The sequence below is a fragment of the Conger conger genome, chromosome 3, assembly GCF_963514075.1.
Source record: "Conger conger chromosome 3, fConCon1.1, whole genome shotgun sequence".
NCBI lineage: Eukaryota > Metazoa > Chordata > Actinopteri > Anguilliformes > Congridae > Conger > Conger conger.
This window is the reverse complement of record NC_083762.1, coordinates 15,175,212-15,188,970: the sequence shown is the minus strand read 5'-3', so window position 1 is coordinate 15,188,970 and position 13,759 is coordinate 15,175,212. Positions and strand designations below refer to the sequence as shown.

General features: G+C 48.4%; 1 protein-coding gene across 1 annotated transcript in view; it reads left to right on the top strand.

Annotated features, from left to right (window-relative positions):
• LOC133124259 (phosphofurin acidic cluster sorting protein 1) overlaps nt 1-13,759 on the top strand; it is a 36,060-nt gene extending 22,301 nt beyond the window's left edge. The window contains 16 exon segments of the mRNA XM_061235291.1: nt 474-634; nt 2,872-2,959; nt 3,153-3,236; nt 3,529-3,644; nt 4,304-4,436; nt 5,763-5,867; nt 6,228-6,334; nt 6,819-6,973; nt 7,132-7,242; nt 7,603-7,705; nt 8,491-8,533; nt 9,108-9,150; nt 9,800-9,944; nt 10,636-10,877; nt 12,128-12,247; nt 13,336-13,759. Of these exon segments, the coding sequence (XP_061091275.1) occupies nt 474-634; nt 2,872-2,959; nt 3,153-3,236; nt 3,529-3,644; nt 4,304-4,436; nt 5,763-5,867; nt 6,228-6,334; nt 6,819-6,973; nt 7,132-7,242; nt 7,603-7,705; nt 8,491-8,533; nt 9,108-9,150; nt 9,800-9,944; nt 10,636-10,877; nt 12,128-12,247; nt 13,336-13,454 (1,875 nt within the window). The 3' untranslated portion in view covers nt 13,455-13,759.

Here is a 13,759-nt window from a genome sequence, read left to right as displayed (position 1 = left end):
TCCAGTGCCTTCTGCTCGTGGTGGTGTGTGTGTGCGCGTATGTCTGGATGTTGATGTCTGTAGCTTATGTTATTTCATATAGTGTGTGTGTGTGTGTGTGTGTGTAGCATATTTTGATTTATATGGTGTCTGTGGCATATTTTGATTGATGTGGTGTGTGTCTCAAGCATATGTTGTTTTGTGTGCCCGTGCGTTTCAGTGTGTATGTTAATAACTGCGTGTTGTTGTGTTGGGCCCATATTGATGTCTCTGGGCTGGGCCAGGGTATCGATTGGCATGTTAATGGGTTTGTCAATGCTCATATTGTTGTGTGTGTTTGTGATCTCTGATTTGTACATACACACGTGAGATATGTGATTAGTATGTACATGCGTGTGATATGTGATTAGTATGTACATGCGTGTGACCTCGGATTTGCATGTACATGCGTGTGATATGTGTTTAGTATGAACACGCGTGTGCGTCTGCTGCAGGTGGGGTTCGGGCTGGAGCACGTATCCCGGGAGCAGATCCAGGAGGTGGAGGAGGACCTGGACGACCTGTACGACAGCCTGGAGCTCTACAACCCCAGCGACAGCGGGCCTGAGATGGAGGAGACCGACAGCATCCTGAGCACGCCCAAGCCCAAACTCAGGTACAATCACAATATACCACATATACCACATATACCACGCCCAAGCCCAAACTCAGGTACTGACACACACTACACCACATATACCACATATACCACGCCCAAGCCCAAGCCCAAACTCGGGTACTGACACATACTATACCACATATACCACGCCCAAGCCCAAACTCAGGTTCTGACACATACTATACCACATATACCACGCCCAAGCCCAAACTCAGGTACTGACACATACTATACCACATATACCACATATACCACGCCCAAGCCCAAACTCAGGTACTGACATATACCACACACAAACCCAAAGTTGGGTACAGGCACGTGTTGTTCCTGCCTACCCTCTACCTCATCTCTGCTTGGACTTAATTCGGATTGGACATTTATGTAGTTTTACTCATTTGTTTATATTTAAGACCATTTGCAACTGCTGTCAACCAGTGGCAGACGGGTTCCCCTACTGAGTCAGGTTCTGCTCAAGGTTTCTTCCTGTGAGCCAGGGAGTTTTTAATTGTCACTGTTGCCCTAGGCGTACTCTTGGGGACCGGTTTCTATGTAAAGCTGCTTTGTGACAAAGCCCCTTTGCTAAAAGAGCCAAACTCAGGTACAGTCACATATACCACACCTAAATCGAAACTCAGATGCAGTCACACATACCACGTATACCACCTCCAAACCCAAACTCAGGATACTCACATATACCACTCCAAAACCCAAACTCCGGTATTAACTAAACTTTGTATGGTATACTGTATGTACTTCCTTACACCCACGATACAGTGTACAGACACAATAAGATGTCCCGAAACATAGAATCCCACACTGTGGTACATAGTATACACTCCCCTATACCCACAATAAGATTTACAGAAATCCATCCATCCATTATCTGAACCCGCTTATCCTGATCAGGGTCGCAGGGGGGCTGGAGCCTATCCCAGCATACATTGGGCGAAAGGCAGGAATACACCCTGGACAGGTCGCCAGTCTATCTCAGGGCACACACACCATTCACTCACACACTCATACCTACGGGCAATTTAGACTCTCCAATCAGCCTAACCTGCATGTCTTTGGACTGTGGGAGGAAACCGGAGTACCCGGAGGAAACCCACACATACACGTGGAGAACATGCAAACTCCGCACAGAGAGGCCCCGGCCGACGGGGATTCGAACCCAGGACCTCCTTGCTGTGAGGCGGCAGTGCTACCCACTGCACCATCCGTGCCGCCCCGATTTACAGAAATGCCTTATATAAATGTGATGCTGTATAAGCCTACCTACCACTAAGGGCAAAGGAAGTGTGAATTGTGTAAGGTCGTCTTGTGCGCCCTCTGCTGGAGAAATTAGAAAGTCGCAGTGTTTAAACTTCAGGTGGGATTGGCTGGATCTAATTGGCTGGAGTTTGTCTTTTTTCCCTTCATCTCACCACATCCATTCCAACCGTTCCAACCCTCTCTTTGCTTTAATGTGTCAATCTGGGGAAAAGTGTCAATCAGAAGAATCAGGCTATATGATCTGGAATGGGATACAGGTGTCAAACTCATCATTGGCATAGCACTGGCACGGCCTGAATGAAAAGGGAGAGATGTCAATTTGCTTTAGCTGAATCTTATAAAGTGTGAGACTGTCCCTGTAAACTGAAAGGATTTCTGGGAAATGGAGTTCTGTCCCAGCCGGACCTGAGGCAGCGTCACGCTAAACCATCTCAGCCCTTTCCTCTGTCAGACTGGGCTTGTTTAGTGATGTAGGCGTTACTATGGCATTGCCTTACATTTTCTATCTTCTCTTGGCCTGTGTGTCTGTGTATTTGTATCTTGTGTGTGTGTGTGTGTGTGTGTGTGTGAGTGTGTGAGTGTGTGAGTGTGTGAGTGTGTGAGTGTGTGAGTGTGTGAGTGTGTGAGTATGTTCCTATGTCAGCAATAATATGTATTGGCCATATTTTGAGGTGGCACTGCTATGCTACCTGTACCCCTAATGAACCTACAAGTGTCCATGACATCATTCTGTACCGTGTTTTTGCTTTGTGTATGTCTTTTGACGTTACTTTGGTATGTGGACATGAATAAAAGTATTAAAATGTGTGCCTGTGTTTGTGTGCCTGTGTGTGTGTGTGTGTGTGTGTGTGTGTGCGCCTGTGTGTGTGTGCGCCTGTGTGTGTGTGCGCCTGTGTGTGTGTGTGTGCCTGTGTGTGTGTGTGTGCGCCTGTGTGTGCGCCTGTGTGTGTGACCCTCTCCAGGCCATTCTTTGAGGGCATGTCCCAGTCCAGCTCCCAGACGGAGTTCGGGAGCCTGAACAGCAAAGGCAGCCGGGACCCCTTCAGCCCTGTAAGTGTTACAGAGGGGGGGGGGGGGGGGGAGGAGAGGAGAGGAGGGGGGGAGGAGAGGAGAGGAGGAGGGGAGGAGGAGAGGAGAGGAGAGGAGAGGAGGAGGGGAGGAGGAGAGGGGTCTGGGGGAAAGAGCTGCTCGACCGTCAGCACAGCTGCTGTTTTACAGTGCCCGTTATCCCCTCTGTGTCCAGCAGGGGGAGCTGCCGCCCTCAGACAGAATGAAGCACTCGCGCAGTCGCAACCTGGACGACCCTCTGTCAGAGACGGACACTCTGGTAAATACACGCACTGACAGTCTGTACTGTTTAGATACACACTGACAACTTGAGACTGACACTGTTAAAATACATGTTGATAGGACACCGTGGTGAGACTGCACTAAGTCATATTAATTATCAGACCTTTCATATCCTATTCCCTCCTCTCTCTCTCTCACTGCCTCCCTCTCTGTCCCTCCATCACTCTCTCCCTCCTCCCTCCCTCCCCCTCTCTCTCTCCCTCTCTGTCTCCGTCCCTTCCTCCCTCTCTGCCCCTCTCTCCCTCCACCCTCTCTCCCCTGGTGTGTAGGAGCTGGGTGAGGATGTTTTGGGGGAAGTGGGGCCCTGTATCACTGTGTCTGCAGAGAAGCACCGCCCCCCACCGAAGACAGAGAAGAGTGAGAGAGAGAGAGAGCCCTCCCCCAGGTGAGCTCGCACACACACGTTCAAGTGTGTATTTGTGTATAATTGTGTGCAACTGTGTATTTGTGTGTATAATTGTGTGTATATGTACATTTGTATAACTGTGTATAATAGTGTATAATAATGTATGATGGTGTGTAATAGAGTATAATTGTGTATAACTGTGTGTGTGTGTATGTGCGTGCGCATTTGTGTGTATATTTATGTATAACAGTGTGGTGTATTTGTGTATAACTGTGCGTGTATAATAGTGTATAACTGTGTATGTGTGTGTCTATTTGTGTGTATTTTTGTGAATAACTGTGATGTATTTGTGTATAACTGTGTGTATTATAGTGTATAACTGTGTATGTGTGTGTGTATTATAGTGTATAACTGTGTATGTGTGTGTGTATTTGTGTGTATTTTTGTGAATAACTGTGATGTATTTGTGTATAACTGTGTGTGTATAATAGTGTATAACTGTGTGGTGTATTTGTGTGATAACTGTGTATAATAGTGTATATCCGTGTGGTGTATTTGTGTAATAACTGTGTGTGTATAATAGTGTATATCAGTGTGTGTGTATTGGTGTAATAACTGTGTATAATAGAGTATATCAGTGTGTGTGTGTATTGGTGTAATAACTGTGTGTATAACTGTGTGTGTGTCCTCGGGGGCAGGCTGGATGGAGGGCAGACCCCGCGGCAGAAGCGCAGTACCCCGCTGAAGGAGCGGCAGCTCTCCAAGCCTCAGAGTGAGAGAGGCAACAGCTCCGACGGAGAGAAGTCCCCCGAGCTCGCTCAGTCCGCTCCGGTAAGGCACGCCACGACCGCGCCTTCACACACAGCTACAACCTAAACTCAACCGCCTTCACACACAGCTACAGCCTTCACACACAGCTACAACCTAAACTCAACCACCTTCACACACAGCTACAGCCTTCACACACAGCTACAACCTAAACTCAACCGCCTTCACACACAGCTACAACCTAAACTCAACCGCCTTTACACACAGCTACAACCTAAACTCAACCGCCTTCACACACAGCTACAACCTAAACTCAACCGCCTTCACACACAGCTACAACCTAAACTCAACCGCCTTCACACACAGCTACAACCTAAACTCAACCGCCTTCACACACTGCTACAACCTAAACTCAACCGCCTTCACACACAGCTACAACCTAAACTCAACCGCCTTCACACACAGCTACAACCTAAACTCAACCGCCTTCACACACAGCTACAACCGAAACTCAACCGCCTTCACACACAGCTACAACCTAAACTCAACCGCCTTCACACACAGCTACAACCTAAACTCAACCGCCTTCACACACAGCTACAACCTAAACTCAACCGCCGTCACACACAGCTACAACCTAAACTCAACCACCGTCACACATAGCTACAGCCTAAACTCCAGAGACGACTGCTTTCAATCTGATCTCAGTCATGCAGCTACAACCTAAACACCACCACTCAATGGATCCAACAACTAAAAAATATATTCTGTTCCCTCAACACATTCTCATTCCGAATTCCTGGACCATAACCACGCTTAAATAGTGGTAACTTTATTTACACAGCGCTTTTTGTACAGTGCATGCCACAGTGCTTTTCAATTCAAGGACATAGAGTCGCAGGCTTGATTAAAAGGCTCTCTCAGATGTACGAATAATGAACCAGATGAGATGAAGGTAAAAATATTCATTAAAGTTGGGTGAAATATACAGTACAGTCGTAAAAAGAGCCTGCACAATAGAAGTAAAATGAAGTTAAAAAAATAAAAAAATAAAAAGCATTTATAAAGAGTAAACGGTTGTAATCCTTGAGCAGGAACATTTTCAATTTGCCTTGGAACCGAGCGTGGAGAGATTTATTGGGATTGGTCCGGACGAGTTGGGATGTTGAAGCCCCTCTCTTAAATCAAACTCCGGTCACGGTTTATAGGGAATCGGTTACTCTGGGGCGGGGAGGACGGGGGGCTGATGAACGATGACCTGGAGGGTTCTTCTCCTGAGTGGCACTGGAGTGATCAACGCTGCGCTCCTTTAACCGGCCAGTGAGTTTAGAGTGGTCACAGAAAAGCAGCCAATCAGAGTGCACCTGCGGTGTGTTTCCCTGGTAACAGGTCATGCGGAAGGCGGTGTACGACCAGCTGAACCAGGTGCTTCTGGCTGACTCCGCCCTCCCCGAATGTCTCATCGTGGTCAACGGCACGGACTGGCAGGGCCAGGTACGCCCACCCCCCTCCTGACACCATGTCATTGGCCCCCAGTCGTGGGATTCGTCCAATGAAATCACAGAGCATTTAATTTGTTCTAATACACCAGGAAAGCTTTGTCATGCAGAAAGGTACTTGGATCCCAAGCAAATACTAGGTGCTATGTAGTGCATATGAAGAGTTACACCGTTTCTATGAAGGACCATTCATAGAAATGTTGACGTTTAATTGTGTGTGTGTGTGTGTGTGTGTGTGTGTGTCTGTGTGTCTGTGTGTGTGCATGGTCTGTGTGTGTGTGTGTGTGTGTGTGCGTGCGTGCGTGCGTGCGTGGTCTGTGTGTGTGTGTGCGCGTGTGCGTGTACCCTCCTGCAGTACGTAGCGGATTTGCTGCAGGCCCAGAAGCAGCCGGTTGTGTGCACCTGCTCGGGGACGGAGATTCAGACGGTGCTCAACGCAATCCTCACACGCATCCAGAAGTTGTGAGTTTCTCCCCGAGCGAGCAGTTCTCCCCGAACGAGCAGGATGTTTTCTATCGGGGTATTCTATAAGGGCCAATAGTGATCCATTTTGTTGTGTATTTTAGTGATTGTCGCACTGACCCAGACAAGAGTATTTTCTCATTCTTTATTCTAATTGGAAGTGTACTTGCAGTGCTGTCATGAGACTGACCTCACTCTCTCACTGCCACTCCCTCCCTCTCTCTTTCCCGCTCTCTCTCTCTCTTCCTGCCTCTCTCTCTCTCCCTGCCTCTCCCTCCCTCTCTCTTTCCCTCCCTCTCTCTCTTCCTGCCTCTCCCTCTCTCCCTTTGTCGTTCCCTCCCCCCCCTCTCTCATCCTCTCTCTCCCTCCCTCCCCCCTCTCTCTCTCTCCCATCCTCTCTCCCCCTGCCTCCCCCCTTCTCTCTCTCTCTCTCTCCCATCCTCTCTCTCCCCCTCCCTCTCTCTCTCTCTCTCTCTCCCTCCAGCTGTAACTGTAACTCGTCAATGCCCCGGCCGGTGAAGGTGGCAGCAGTGGGCGGGCAGAGCTACCTGGGGGCCATTTTGCAGTTCTTCGTCACCCAGCTGGCAAACAAGACATCTGATTGGTTGGGTCACATGAGGTTCCTGGTGGTGCCATTGGGTGAGGAGGATGTGTCACTGTTAGTCATTTTGAAATGGACATTAGAAATTTGACATCATCTCATTTTAAGAGTAATGGTATTTCTGTAAGAAAAGTACTTAACTGTTGTGTGGAGAGTGGGCCCTGTTTAATCTGACCACACCATGATGCTTGTACAGGTTCTCACCCAGTGGCCAAGCACTTGGGCACTCTCGACAACCGCTACAGTGCAGCCTTCTTGGACAGCACCTGGAGGGACCTCTTCAGCCGGACCGAACCCCCGCAGTCAGGTAACCTCCGTCCCCAGCCACACCTGGGGTCGGGAGCCGACCGGTCCAATCCTCTGCTTTAGCACTGTGTGTGTGATGTGACCCAGAGACTAGGAAAATGTGGACCAAGTGCTAGTGCTCACTATCTATGGGCTTGTGAGAAGCGTTTTTAGCCCGGGGAATCAAGTTTACCGACACCGCCATTTTGTACAGTTTGGAGCCAGAGACTGCACAGTAGGGCGCTAGTGAGCACTGCCTCTTGGCATGACCGGGAAATGAGCTTCGGAAAAGAAGCCTGGTCTCGGCCGCCTGGTTTGACCCGCACACAGCTCTATTGGCTAACCCCTCCCTCCCTCTCCCTCTCCCTCCCTCTCTCTCCAGATGCCCTGGATGTGGCGGGCCGGATCTCTCAGTACATCAGCGGGGCTACGCTCACCCACCAGGTGCCCATCGCTGAAGCCATGCTGACCTGCAAACACCGCACGTGAGTTAAAGTCTGTGCGTTCTCAAACACCGCACGTGAGTTAAAGTCTGTGCGTCCTCAAACACCGCACGTGAGTTAAAGTCTGTGCGTTCTCAAACACCGCACGTGAGTTAAAGTCTGTGCGTTCACAAACACTGCATAGGGGTTAGTCTGCATATTCTCAAACACCGCACAGGAGTTAATATGTGCCCCCACATTTGATGTGTTGTCCCAAACATTATGGAACTGTGGAGGAGGGCGGCCTCACGAACATGTCCAGACCTGGAGGAGCCAATCATGTGCCGCCAGCCAGTCTTTTTTTTGCAAAAGCAGAAAAGAAAATCACTTATTGGTCCTGTTTTTGGTTGTTTAATGTGGATACACTTCTCTGGATGCCTGTGCAGTTCAGAGACGTGGCAGTAGAGCGTGGAGCTCAGAGAGGTAGCGTGTGAACCATCAGATACAGGGTGTGATGTAACCCCTTGGGAAAGTGGTAGGAGAACGATTACCTCCCTCAGCTGGGGACCTTGGTCTGGAGCTCAGTGGGATAATTGTTTCTCTTGCTGTTCTGAGTGGCTGCCGGGTACTGTGGTTTGAAACCTTTTGAAGCGGTGTTCATGAGGATCTTTATGGTTATTTTTATTAGGGGAATAATTGTATATGAGAGTACCATGTCTTTTTACTCATTGTCAGCTATCTAATTTTATTAGAGACTGAAATGACTCAGTGGGTCTGAAGTCACCCTGAGCTGACAGTGCACTTCACTCAAACGATTCCTCCTCCTCTTCCTCCTTTCTCTCCTCTAGGCATGATGAGGACTCCTACCAGAAGTTCATTCCTTTCATTGGGGTAAGCTCCGTGTGCCACAGAGGTCCATTAAGAGCAGCAGTGTAGTGTGGTGGGTAGAGAAGTGGGCTTGTAGCCTAAAGGTCAGGTCCCAGGTCAGACCCTGCTGTCGTAACCTTGGGCAAGGCACTTAAGCTAAATTGCTTCAGTCCTGCTGTATACTATGTAACGGAAAAGGAGGTCAGGATCTCCAGATACCAGGTAAATATCAGCACTCAGCTGAATCTGGGTCACTGAGAGGCATGTACCCTCTATCTTGCTCATGTCTGAAGCACTGCATGGTTATATATTTCCAAATTTAAAATGCCCTGGACAAAACAAATGCATCGTATTTTTAGGGTTCTACCAGAAAAGTACAATTAAATAATTTATTATATATATATATTATATATATATTATATATATATATTATTATAATGCTACTCGCTACCAAAGATCTTTACTGTAATAGTGTGAAATACTCTTTGTAATACCTTGGTGAAATGCTACTAAAGGACCAGAGACCCTTCCCCTGGGGCAGAGCGTGAACACCAGTGATGTCACGTTGGGCTGACATGTCTCTCTCTGTCTCACACAGGTGGTGAAGGTGGGGTTTATCGAACCCGGGCCTGCGTCAGCAGGTGGGTGAATCTCAGATGAGCACCTGGTGCTGCCAGAGTTTAGAGACCTGTACACTTTCACAGGCACTCTGTTTTTATGGGGTTTTATTTCAAACTGTATCCATATACATCTACAAATATATCTACGCATACTGTACATGTACAGTGCACTACATAATGTTTGGGATGCAAACAAAAATGCCTATAATGTAGACATTGTACTTGATTTGGCTCTGTTCTCCACAATTTAGTCTTGTAGTCAAACTATTCACATGTGGGTAAGGGGACTATACTTCCCTTTTATTAAAGGGTATTTTATATGCATTTTGGTTTCATTATGTACAAATTACAGCACTACATGCCCCCATTTTATGTGTAGTCCCAAACATTCTGGAGGGGCGCTGGATATCTGCAAATATATCTACAAATGTCTGTTTGAATCTCATGGGTTTCCAGTTCCATAGCAAAATCACAGATAATAATTTTTACCGCTAAAAGGTACTAAGCCCACCAATTAAAAGGCCTTTAGCCAGCCAGATACACAATTGATTTATTTAAACATGATTAATACACAATTGGCCTTTTTCTGCATGTGCCTATAACTGTCACTACTGTAACAAACTGTCACTGCTGCTATAGCAACCTGTCTTGTCTCACCCTCCACCTATAGGTGTGGACCCGGAAGAGGGTGTGGCTGTCAACTTGGCCGTCCCCTCCACGTCCCCGCCCACGCACGGATCTCCGGCGGGGTTGGCTAAAGAAGTGGCCACCCCGCCCTCCTCACCCTCCATGAGCTCAGTATTGGCTGGACAGGGGTAGGCAAAGCTGTCAATCATTTTCTGCTACACTGTTGATTGGACGGTTTTCCCACTGGCAGTATTTAAAGGCATACCATGTAGGATTTTTACCTTTAAAATGTTATAAAATAACCACAGTCATATCAATGGTACGTCATAGTCATATCTAAGATGCACTGGCAGTCTTGGTCTTCCTGCACATTTGCTGAGTCCGTCCTCTGCCTGTATTTCTTCTTCTAAGATTCTGGACATGGTCAGGACGTTTTCTGTTTGGGGAGGGATGGGTGTGGCTCCAGAGCCTGTGTGTTTGGATCAGGTTTCAGTGGTGCGTGTGGAGCTCTGCAATGGCAGAGGTGACTGAGTCAGCTTGGTTGAAAATGCCCTCAAATTTAAGCTAACGGTCTGCACCTCGACCTCATTGTCATTGTATCCTTTCATTACATTACATTACATTATTGGCATTTGGCAGACGCTCTTATCCAGAGCGACGTACAACAAAGTACATACCCATAACCAGGGATAAGTTCGCTGAAAGACCCTAGAGGGAAGTACAATTTCAACTGCTACCTGTAACTGCTACTTTCAAACTCAGTGCTAGAGTACAGAACCAACATAACAGCGAATCTATCGCTGTGCAGTGAAGTATGGTGCTCACTGTATTCCTCACACTGTTCCTCTGACGGACGGCGTCCATCTTGTTTCCCCGCAGCAGCCCCGGCGCGTCCCCCGGGATGGACGCCATCGGCCTGCAGGTGGACTACTGGCTGGCCTCGCCGGCGGAGAGGAAGCGGGAGGGCGAGCGGCGCGACGCGGCCTGCAAGAACACGCTGAAGAGCGCCTTCCGCTCGCTGCAGGTCACGCGGCTGCCAGGAGGGGGCGGCGGCGAGCTGCAGGCGCAGGGCAACACCATGGCCATGACCGTGGTCACCAAGGAGAAGAACAAGAAGGGCGGTGAGTGAGCTCAGGGGGCGGGCGGTTCGGACCACACCGGGCTGACGGAGGCCGGGCGTGCGGCCGGGTTTCACGCCGAATATCGCCGCGTCGCCATGACAACTCGGTAATGGTAAATGGTTGGCTTGTTTATAGCGCCTTTATCCGAAGCGCTGTACAATTGATGCTTCTCATTCATTCATACACACACTCACGCACTAACGTCGATTGGCTGCCATGTAAGGCACCAACCAGCTCACCAGGAGCATTTAGGGGTTAAGGTGTCTTGCTGAGGGACACTTCGACACACCCAGGGCGGGATCGTACCAGCAACCCTCCGTCTGTCAGATGACCGCTCTTCCCGAGGCAATGACGGTAAAGAAGAAAAGCGATCAACAGTTTGACATAGAGGAGGTGTGCGACCATGTTTCACAGAAGCAGACCCAAGATTCAGACAACTAAAACGTTTTCACACAAAATAGACATACACACAACATAGACACATCGCCTTCTCTCCATTAACTCAATGAAGAAGAAAAGCGATCAACATTTCCTCATCTTTAGATCACGATGGCGACAGTGCCATCCTGCCAGACACAATTTAGGTGACTTGTTTTGTGTTTAGTTTGTCGTTTGATTACCGTGATCTATCAGCGTGATCCATCAGGCTGTGATCCGGTCAGGCAGGGGAGACACAGTGAGAATATTCGGGGCTGTAAGTGCTGATTCAGCCCCTGTGCTCCGGGCTGTCAGGTCTTTTACCTCCTCTGCACTAACTTTTCGCTGCAGTGTCCTCCTTCAGCTGAGGGGGGGTGCAGCCAATAATTTGTTCTTGTTTAAAGCTGGGTGCTCCCTAGCTCAAAGGCATCCAGGCACCCACTGCATATCAAGTCTGAACATGGACCGCAATTCTGCAATCCACAGATTAGCAGTTGGCATCCACGGTCTTTGTGTCCACATGTTTTCATCAGTGGATAACCATTTATACATAGCTGCCAAAAGCAGGTTGGAGGTTGCAAGTCTACTTGAAGTTCTACCAGAAAAGTTGCTCTGGCCTGGGTCAAATACGTCATTGTTTTGGATTCAAATATCTATCTGTGCTCGATTGATCTTGCCAGGTGCAGTTGAGCCAATTAAGAGGACCAGAAGATGGTCCTTTTTTTTTTGGTTCCAATACTCCAGACAAGCTCAGTAAAGCATTGAAAAGTATTTGAGTCCAAAACTATTAGGAATTTGACGCAGGTCTGGTCTGTGTCTGTCTGTGTGTGCAGTGCCCACCATATTCCTGGGGAAGAAGCTGAAGGAGAAGGATGTGGACTCTAAGAGCCAGGTCATCGAGGGCATCAGCCGACTCATCTGCTCCGCAAAGCAGCAGCAGACCATCCTGAAAGGTGAGAGAGGGAGAGAGAGAGGGGTCGAAGGAGAGGGCATAATACAAATTATCAAAAATTCTAAACTCAACTCATTGTCTTGGACACTGGTGCATAATCGCTAATACACACAAAATGGACAATGTGCAGCCCTTCGAAAAACCCTGGCAGAATATTAAATTGCATAAACCAGGATATTCTCTGTGTGTAATTCATGTCAATAGAGCAAACTGAAGTTAATTGAATTTGGATGGAAGAGAGAATGGGGGAGGATAAGGGACAGGGAGAGACTTCTAGTGTGACTTTGTGTGTGTGGTTAATATTTATTCATTCGAAATATGTTTACTCAAATGGCTGACGCCATGCTTTTGAAGTGTGAGAGGTGGAAGGGTGCTCCTTGAAACCAGGTCAGGAACACACCAACACATCGGACAGGATCATACAGCAAGGTTTCAGCAGTGTGATACTTATGCTGCAAGGATTATTGGACCTTGTGTCCAATCAATAGCACTTAATGGCACTGAAGTTGTTGTTGGATTTGTTAACCAGAAGGGAGCGCAAAGCGCTACTTCAGTTGGCCTTAAAGCCGTAATGTACAGTTCAGTCCCACTGCCGTGGGGGGTAGCTTTGCTTCTTAATAAATGCAAATACAGAAGCAGGTGACCAGGATACAGCCTAACGGAAACTAACCAGGGAAAAGGGCAATCTATGAAGACGGGGATTCCTGGTCTCTGTTTTAACCCTGTGTTCACTCTTTCTCCCCCTTTCTCTCCCCCTCTCTTTCCCCTCCTTCCATCTCTCTCTCCCATTCTCCCCCTTTTTTGTATTTCCTGCCCCCCTCCCTCTCCCACACTCTCCCTCACTTTATCTCCCCATTTCTCTCTCTCCTTCCTTCCCTCCCTCTCTTTCTCCCATTTCTTTCTCTGCCTCTATCCCTTTCTCTGAACACCCCTCACTCCCCCTATATTTCCCTCCCTCCCTCTCTCCCTCTGTCTCCCCCCCCTCTCTCTCTCTCTCCCTCTGTCTCCCCCCCTTTCTCTCTCTCTCTCTCTCTCTCTCTCTCTCCCTCTGTCTCCCCCCCCCCCCCCCTCTCTCTCTCTCTCTCTCAGTGTCCATAGACGGGGTGGATTGGAATGATGTAAAGTTTTTCCAGCTTGCTGCTCAGTGGCCTACCCATGTGAAGTACTTCCCTGTGGGACTGTTCGGCTACAGTAAACCCCCCTCCTAGGACCCACCTCCTCCATCCTCACCTCTGCCCACCCATTGCACACAGCCCCTGTCTATCAGAGCTCTGTGATATCCCTGCTGACCAATCAGAACAGGACTGACCAAGGGAGGCAGGCCTCTCATACATATATATTTTTTTGTTTTGTTTTGTTGACGTCGGTTTTATTTGTGTATGTGTGTGTGTGTGTGTGTGTGTGTGTGCGCGTGCGCGCGTACATGTGTTTGTAAGCATGGATGGGATTTACAGCACAAAGTAAGTAAAGTGATGCCCTTCACTGTCTTAACCAGCAGAAAAGACGTTGGATT